An 8,102-nucleotide genomic window follows, 5' to 3' on the forward strand; every position below is an offset into this window, starting at 1 on the left:
TCCTGGTGCCTTTCTGTGATTTTATTGGGACCTTGGCAATTACATGCTGAAAAGGCATTTTGGAAAGGTGACGGGTGAAGGCATATTTTGAAGACAGTGCTGCCTGCACATGGTTTGCTGTCTCCACTGGGGTCCTCTGAATTGGAGAAACATCCTCATGGGAAGCCAGCCTCCGAGTCCACTGTCCCTGGCCCCTTGCAAGGACTGGCACCTCAAGTGTTTCTTCAGGCAGTGACTAGCCTTGCTTGGAAGGTCCCTCATGGTTGAATCAACTTTTACCAAAGACATTTCTTCTGGACTCATCTGCCCAGCACCAGGTGCTGACGGGCAGTGAAGCACAGTGAGGTGGTTTCTGAAAGCCGACATCAGAATTCAGATTCTCTGTCGAGCCTAAGGAAGAGACACCCTCAGCTCCTGGGAGAACCTGGAACTGGTGCAGCCCAGTCTCGGGGCACCAGGAGCTTCCCAGTGCCTGTGGGCATCCTGGCTTGGGCCCTGGCCTGTTCGGTAATGGGGGGGTTGGGTCAAGCTGGAGGGGCTGGCTGTGTGCAGGAGGCCGAGTGAGCTGCCTGCTAATGGGGCCGGGCCACCCTGTGCTGCTCCCGGAGGCTGGACAAGGCTGGGATTGTTCCAGGGCTCCCTTTTGTCTCCCACTCCCCGCCCAGGCCTGGCCTGCCTGCCCGCCACTCCTCTCCCTTCTCCCTCCCTTCAGTTGGCCGCAGGAGCCTGGGACTCTATCTGGGGAGCTCCTTACCCACGGGCCTGCTGACCCAACGGCTTAGGAGCGCCCATCAAGCTCTGGGTAAGGGAGCTCACCTGGGGCTCTAACCCTGTTCTGGGGGATGAGAGGTAAAGCGCCTACTCCAGCCCCTCCCCATTTCCAGAGACCTCTAAACCCTAGTGCTCAGGGAAGGAACTTATGGGGACCTAGGCACCAGCATCTTCCTCTCGTACCCCTCCAGATACCTTGGCAGCATTCAGGATAGAGGAGAGCACCCTCATCTCCAGGTGGAGGGAAAGGGGTATCCTTTGAGGCCTCATCTAAAAGCTCTACCAGGGTGCAGGTATTCAGGATTAGGTCTGCCTGTGCCCAGCAGGGTCCCCAGCACCCAGCGTCAGGGGCAGAGGGCTCCCAAACTGCTGGAAGACAAGAGCAGAGTTGGGGAACTGACTGGTGGTGTGAGACCCAGAGTGCACGACACACGGAGGGTGAGGCTGGCGGCAGGAAGAGGGGTGGGGCTAGGCTGTGCAGAGAAAGACGGCCCAGGGAGGTGGAGTTCCCCCTCCCGCTGGGGCGGTTCCCCCCGCCTAGCTGGCCCAGCCCCTCTACTTGTGCCAAGGAATGTGCCTGGGAGAGGCAGCCTGAGAGGCGGGTGGAGCAGCAGAGCTGTAGCCACCGGAGGCAGCACACAGGTCTGGGGCTGAGGGGCATGGGGCTCAGGAGGGACAGGGGCACTGGGTGTCTGTCCTCCAGGGGCACAAGTATAGTCCTCGGAGGAAAGCCAGGCATCCCCCTAAGTTCTTGCCCCGCCAGCTGAGCATCTGGCCTCTCCAGGAATTCTTCCCGAGAGCCACAACTTTTCTATGCTCAGCCCAGGCACTGTAGGCCAGGGGGCTTATGCTGGTGGGGTGGCTGTGTGTGCATGCTTGTGCTCTCGACGCACACCTCTGCGCATCGGGGCTCTCCGGGGCTTGGGGGGCTGGATTATGGTCGGGGGTTAACTAACTGAAGCAGCCTTTACGCTCAGGCTGGGCTGAGGCTGACCAGCCTTTCTCACCGGGAGTACCAAACACCCCCCGGTTAGGATCGGGAGCAGTTGGGGTTACGTGGTTGGATGACTTGGGAAGCTGAGCCAGGCCCCCCTGGCCTGAAGGAAGCAGCTTGGTGGCCAGCTACCACCCCACGCCCGCGCACACACACAGCCCACCCCCAGACTCGGTGACCAGGCCCAGCCAGGACCTGGTGGAAAGGGGGCTGTGGATGGTGGGACAATACCTGACCCCTGACCCCTCCCACTTTGTCTCTAGGTCAGCGTGGAGGTGCCGGGCCACCATGCTCAGTCTCAAGCTGCCCCAGCTCCTTCAGGTCCACCAGATCCCCCGGGTGAGGGGCTCCACCCCCAACTCTTACTCCCCAAGGGACTGACTGGGGCAGACGGTCTTCGCTTTTAGCCGCTGGGGAAGCCCCTTCCGCAGGCCAACTCGGCCCTCCCGCTGCAGCGTGAGGCTTCCTCTGCTCTCTGAGGACAGGCTCCTTAGAGCCCAGGACGCTCCTTCAGCCAGGGTCCCCTTCGCCAGAGCACCGTCTGGCCCGCCTGATCCCCGCGTCCTATATTAATCCCCTCACTCGGGCTCTTCTGGTTCTCGCCTGCTTTCTGGGTGTTGGAGGCTGTAGCTGGATGGGGTAGGATTTAGTTTGGCTTTGGGGCCATTGTGACATCCAGCCCATTTTCTTCAACCCTGCTTCCCGAGAGCTCTCGCCGACTGAAAGGGTCCGGCGCAGTGACCCCTCTCCTCGTCCCCACCCCACCACAATGTAGGTGTTCTGGGAAGATGGCATCATGTCTGGCTACCGTCGCCCTACCAGCTCGGCCTTGGACTGTGTCCTCAGCTCCTTCCAGATGACCAACGAGACAGTCAACATCTGGACCCACTTTCTGCCCACCTGGTGAGGGCGGCTGTGTCCCAGGTCGCGGTCTTGAGCGCAGAGGGGTACTCAGGCGGTCAGGGGCCGTCCAGGACGCCGGCTGCGGCGGGGGTCGCGGGGTCGGCGGCGGCCTGAGCACACGCCCGCCGCAGGTACTTCCTGTGGCGCCTGCTGGCGCTCGCGGGGGGCCCTGGCTTCCGGGCGGAGCCATACCACTGGCCGCTGTTCGTCTTCCTGCTGCCCGCCTGCCTCTACCCCTTCGCGTCGTGCTGCGCGCACACCTTCAGCTCCATGTCGCCCCGCGCGCGTCACATCTGCTACTTCCTGGACTACGGCGCGCTCAGCCTCTACAGCCTGGGTGAGCCCGGCGGGCGCGGCGCGGGCGGGGACACGGCGTGCGGCGCGCGGGCTCGGCAGGGCGGGGGCCCGGCGCGCAGGCTCAGCAGGGCAAGGGCGCGCCCTTCGGGCCTCAGCACACATGCTGTGCCCCACTAGGTTGTGCCTTCCCTTATGCCGCCTACTCCATGCCGGCATCCTGGCTGCACGGCCGCCTGCACCAGCTCTTTGTGCCCGCCGCCGCCCTCAATTCCTTTCTGTGCACCGGCCTCGCCTGCTACTCCCGGTGGGTTCTTGGCCAGTGGTGAAGGCAAAGGCAAGGCAGAGGGACGGGACACCCAGGATCATTGGGAGGGCAGCGATCGTGTGCCCGTGCGTCACTGTCCTTGAACATTAGTAACAACGTTGTTTATTGAGGACTATGTGCCCAGGGGCGGCTCGCACATACCTGCGCTGTCCCCTTTAATTTCACAGCCACTTAGGAGGCAGGTGTCCTTATCCCCATTTTACAGATGTGCCCATCTCTAGAGGGGTCATGTGCTCTAAGGGCTTTCATAGCCACTAAGCTACAGTGATGTTCCATCTTGGCCAAAGGCCCCCCACCCTCCTCTGACCACCACCCCAGCACTGGAACAGTGACCGGTCTTTCCCTCCTGTTCCCCAGGTTCCCCGAGCTAGAAAGCCCTGGGCTCAGTAAGATCCTCCGCACAGCTGCCTTCGCTTATCCCTTCCTGTTTGACAACCTCCCTCTCTTCTACCGGGTAATGGTGCCTGGGGCCCCTGCAGGCTGCAGCTTTCCAGTCCTGACCCCCAGTGCCCACTCCCAGTCCTGGCACCTCAATCCCTGACCCTGGCCTGCTGCGCACTCTCCAAGTCCACCACCCAGCCCTGCTGTGCCCACCCCCTCATGCTCACCAGACCCACATCCGTGTCTCCCCACAGAGCATCCCCCCCACCAGCCCTGCTTTTCCTTTGCCAGCTTGGACTGTGCTGGGGCAGGAGCCACAACTGTGGGCAGGAGGCACTGAGCACCAACCATGGCTACCACCTCCTCTGTGCGCTGCTTACTGGCTTCCTCTTCGCCTCCCATCTGCCTGAGCGGCTGGCACCAGGACGCTTTGACTACATTGGTGAGAGCAGGCCTGGCCTGGCCCAGGAAGGGGCAAGGGGAAACAGCTTCCCAGAGCACAGAGTGAACTGAGTGAGGGGCACCACAGCCAGAGGGGGGTGCCACTGACGGGTCCTCAGGGTCTCGGGCCTAACTCCTTCCCTCCCTTCTCAGTTATCAGCAAAACTAGCAGCGCATGCTGGGAGCTTTACCCATGTCAGCTCATTCACTCCTTCAAATAACTTGGAATCAGGTTTTCCTATTCCCAGTTTTAGGGGAGGCAGGCCCAGAGGATGGGTGACTTGCCATGGATCACAGGGTGAAGCCAGGTCAGCCCTGGGAATGGGGTATGTACTCTGACCTGCCCACCCTCCTGACAGGTCACAGCCACCAGCTATTCCACATCTGTGCCGTGCTGGGCACCCACTTCCAGCTGGAGGCAGTGCTGGCTGATATGGGATCCCGCCGAGCCTGGCTGGCCATGCAGGAACCCGCCCTGGGTCTGGCAGGCACTGTGGCCACGCTGAGCTTAGCAGTGGCCGGTAATCTACTCATCATCGCTGCCTTCACAACCTCCCTATTTCGGGCCCCCAGTACCTGCCCCCTGCTGCAAGGTGGCCTGCTGGAGGCGGGTACAAAGGCCAAACACCAGTGAGGCCCCATCTCTATGCCTACCCTGGAGGGAGACAGGGGCCAGGCCTGGTGCTGCAGAGGAGCCTGGTAAAGTGGGGACACTACTGAGCCTGGAACCAAGATTGGCTGAAGAAAGAGTGCAGGGGAGAGAAGGCAGAGAGGAGAGGAGCTAGGGATGCTGGCAGAGAGCAGGAAGGTCAGTGCAGGTGCTCTGGAAGGGGTTGGGGGAAGTGCTGAGGGTCTGAGAGGGGAGGTGCATGTGTCTAGGCTGGTGCTGCCCCACCCATCAGAGGCTGGGATGGAGAGGTGTTGGGGTCCCTTCGTCTGGTCCCATTTCTGGTGCTCCTGAAGGCTCTGCTTAGCCCAGGGAAGAACTAACACAACTAACTACCCTGAATGCTTGTTAACCAGGCCGGGAGGCCCACTACTGCCCCCCCCACCCAACTAGGCAGTGCTGTGTGCTCTCTGTCCCGGCCAGAGCTGTGTACTCAAGGTGCCTTTGGGGTCTGGATCTATTTGGGTGTCCCATGGTGCAGTGCGCTGAGGTGGGGCGAGGGGTGCTGGGCTAGAGGTGGGAACCCTAGGTGGACTTCAGGAAGCCACCTTTAATGCTTCTGGAACAAGGCAAGTACAAACCAATAAATCAACAGACTTTGAGAAACAATGCCTGGGTCTGAAGATGGTAAAGCTCCTCTCCACTCGCCGTTCTCCTCTCTGCGACTCCACAGTTGGACAAAGAATCACAGCCCCACTGATTCCTCTCCTGGAGTTTATTCTGGAGCAGCTGGGATGATGGGGACGCCACACCTCGGGGCAGGGCAGTCAGGGTGAGGGGAGGGGAAGGGGTGCTGGAGAGGAGCCGGGGCTGGGGCGGGGCCAGCAGGGGCTGCAGGCTCTAGGCCAGGCCATAGAAGCGTCGATAGGCCTCTTGGAAGCCGATGTGGTCAGCCAGCTCGTCGCAGTCCGGGTTGAGCTCACACACCTCCCTCTTGGGCTCCAGGGGATCCGGGTAGGGGGCTGGGGCTCTGCAAGCAGAGCACAGGGGCATCAGCCTCCACACGGAATGCCTACCCGCTCCTCCCTCCGCACACGGCGCTCCAGAATCCTTGTCCAGAGTCGCCCTGGGGGAGAAGGCCCTGTTCTGCCCCAACAGCCCCCAGAGGCTACTCCTCCCAGCCCATCTTGGAGATGCAGGCCCTGGCCAGCATCTCCTTTCCTCTCACCCCAGCCAATGCCAATAATCCAGGTAGCGCCGGAGTCTCTTCACCACCTCGCTGCCCTCCTGCTTGGACACGAAGGCTGCAGAGCAGAGGGGCATGTCAGGTGGCTCCTAAGTTTGGGGAACAAGGGAGCAGGCTGGCCTGCCTGGCAGACAGGACTGGCAGGAGGGATAAGGGGACAGAAGCACCCAGGGTGAGGGATTCTGGGGGCGGGCAGCACCACTGGGTGCTCTGGCCTGGGCCCCCGCCCCCATTGGGCCCAGCCTCCTACCTGCATCTTTGCCAGACTCTGCACTGCTGGGCTTTGCACCTGCTAAAGAAAGGGGCCCAGTCACCCTGCTCACCCCAAGGCCCACCCTTCTTTGCCTGCCTGTCAGCCTGCTCGTCCCTCCTCACTCCCTAAGAAGGGAGCTGGGGATAAATGGACCGAGCCTGCGGAAGGGTGGTGAGCCCGCGGAAGGGCCCGCCAGTGGAAGAATGAGGTGAAGCCCTGGTACTGCCCCCTCGCGGCTCCCACTGGCAGTGGTAGAGGGGCGTCACTCACCTGCCGGGCCAGCGAAGCAGGGGACAGCCAGGGCCAGTAGGGTGAGGAGCAGGAGGGGCCTCATGGTGTGTGCCAGCTGCTGGGCTGCGCTGCTGCTCCGGACTCAGCTGGGCTGCTTCCCGCAGCCTCCGGCACTGTTTATACTCTCTGGGGTGTGCCCAGTGAAGGTGGGGGCGCCTGGCCATGGTGCAGGCGGGTCATGGGGGAACCTGCCAGGGCTATTTGGGGTCCTCCGCCCCAGCTCTCTGGGCCAAATCCCAAAGGATGTGGTTGGAGCTGCGGCTGCCTGGGCAGGCCCTGGGAGGGAGGGCTGCAATCTGAGATTGCCAACCTCTGGGCATGGCTCCTGGCCCGTCCCCAAAGGGGCAGCCCCAGATCCCCCAGCCCGTACTCTCCTTCTGAGCCCTGGCCCCAGCCTCAGTTTGAGCACCAGCAAGGCAGGCCAGGAGGGGTACAAGGGGGAGCCTGGGGAGAAAGGGGGACCAGAAGTCTGAAATAGACTCGAGCACAGCTGGCTATGGCTCTCACAGACTGTGATTCCCACCGCGGGCCCAGCGGGCAGGAGCCGAGCTCCGGGGAGGGGGTGCCTGACGATGCCCTTGCTCACTCAGAGGGGCTCTGCCCAGGTCCTGCACATCAGGATGGGAGAAAGGGCTGTGGCAGCACAGGGCCAAGAGCCAACCCAGGTGCGCCAGGTGTGAGGTACAGACAGCTGTTGTCTGGGGCAGGCAAGGTGGGCACTGTGATGGGGACCCCCTTCCATGTGCCCCTCGCAGGTGGGGAGGCAGGGCCTCTGGGCTCCTGACCCTCTGATTCTTCTCTGCCCTGCAGCCTCCCCAGTGTGAACTGCCTTGGGGACCTGCCAGCCCCGGGAGAGAACATCCAGCCTGAAAACGCTGTAGACCTGAGCCCCTTCTGCCTCAGCTCAGCCAGGAGGAGCGGGGGTGTCCTGGCACCTCTGCCTGTCTGACCTGCGTCCTCACCCACCACCGCTCACCAGGTGGAGCCCTCAACAGAGGGCGCTCGTCGCCCAGGCCCATGGCCTGCAGCTGGGCAAGAGCCGGCGCTGTTTGCATGCTGCAGTTCCAGGGAGACAGAGCCGCTGGGCGCAGTTGGGGGGTGGGTAGGGCAGGGCTGGTGAGCAGGGGCCACCCTGATATCTCCCTCAGTGTCCCCGGTGCTCTCAGACAGACCCAACCAAGGCTCTCTCCGGAGTTAGGGTGAGGTCCCGCCAGGGAAACAAATCCTGCCCCACCCGTACCCAGGCCCTTCACCCTCTGGTCCAGAGGAGGCAGCCCTCCTTCCTGATGTCTGGCTGGGGAAGAGTGAGGCATGAGAAACAAGAGCACAAAGCACCCGCTATAGGAAGCAACCCCGCCCTCAAGCCCGGGTCTGCATTAACCATGCGCAAATACCGGAGGGAGACCACTATGAGCTTTTCTGACGGGTTGGCTGGACAAAGTTAACACCTCCTGCAGCTTGTCCTGGCTTCAGAGGACCCAGGGATCCTGGCTTCTGTGATAGGGGGCTTTGCTGCCCTTCTGCAGCCCCTGCCAAGCTACCTGAGCCCAGAGGCTCTCAGAGCACTGCAGCGGAAGCCTTGACTGGAGCCAG

The 8,102-nt window shown here is 62.2% G+C and overlaps 2 protein-coding genes and 1 long non-coding RNA gene across 12 annotated transcripts; 1 reads left to right on the plus strand and 2 right to left on the minus strand.

The window, feature by feature from the left end:
- Positions 1-2,857, minus strand: LOC118930703 (uncharacterized). The gene is made up of 2 exons (XR_005032149.2): positions 2,666-2,857; positions 1-381 (listed from the first exon to the last, which is right to left on the minus strand). It is a non-coding gene; the product is annotated as an uncharacterized LOC118930703 (long non-coding RNA).
- On the plus strand, positions 668-4,991 carry PAQR6 (progestin and adipoQ receptor family member 6). 9 transcript variants are annotated; one of them, XM_036922507.2, is made up of 9 exons: positions 673-802; positions 1,341-1,413; positions 2,029-2,104; positions 2,541-2,668; positions 2,800-3,005; positions 3,143-3,269; positions 3,648-3,744; positions 3,963-4,113; positions 4,472-4,991. In XM_036922507.2, the coding sequence occupies exons 3-9, from the start codon at positions 2,054-2,056 to the stop codon at positions 4,744-4,746; spliced, it is 1,035 nt and encodes a 344-aa protein (XP_036778402.1). In that variant the 5' UTR covers positions 673-802; positions 1,341-1,413; positions 2,029-2,053; the 3' UTR covers positions 4,747-4,991. The 9 variants fall into 9 exon arrangements, with proteins under 9 accessions (XP_036778404.1, XP_036778405.1, XP_036778402.1 ...); XM_036922516.2 differs by having other exon boundaries at positions 2,935-3,005; XM_036922511.2 differs by having other exon boundaries at positions 2,029-2,086.
- A 244-nt stretch (positions 4,992-5,235) lies between these two features.
- BGLAP (bone gamma-carboxyglutamate protein) lies at positions 5,236-8,019 on the minus strand. Of its 2 annotated transcripts, none has more exons than XM_057495010.1 (4): positions 6,489-8,019; positions 6,216-6,257; positions 5,948-6,023; positions 5,236-5,749 (listed from the first exon to the last, which is right to left on the minus strand). In XM_057495010.1, the coding sequence occupies exons 1-4, from the start codon at positions 6,550-6,552 to the stop codon at positions 5,620-5,622; spliced, it is 312 nt and encodes a 103-aa protein (XP_057350993.1). In that variant the 5' UTR covers positions 6,553-8,019; the 3' UTR covers positions 5,236-5,619. The 2 variants fall into 2 exon arrangements, with proteins under 2 accessions (XP_057350993.1, XP_036778419.2); XM_036922524.2 differs by having other exon boundaries at positions 5,456-5,749; positions 6,216-6,254.
- Between the last annotated feature and the right edge of the window lie 83 nt (positions 8,020-8,102).

The sequence above is a fragment of the Manis pentadactyla genome, chromosome 19 (assembly GCF_030020395.1).
Source record: "Manis pentadactyla isolate mManPen7 chromosome 19, mManPen7.hap1, whole genome shotgun sequence".
NCBI lineage: Eukaryota > Metazoa > Chordata > Mammalia > Pholidota > Manidae > Manis > Manis pentadactyla.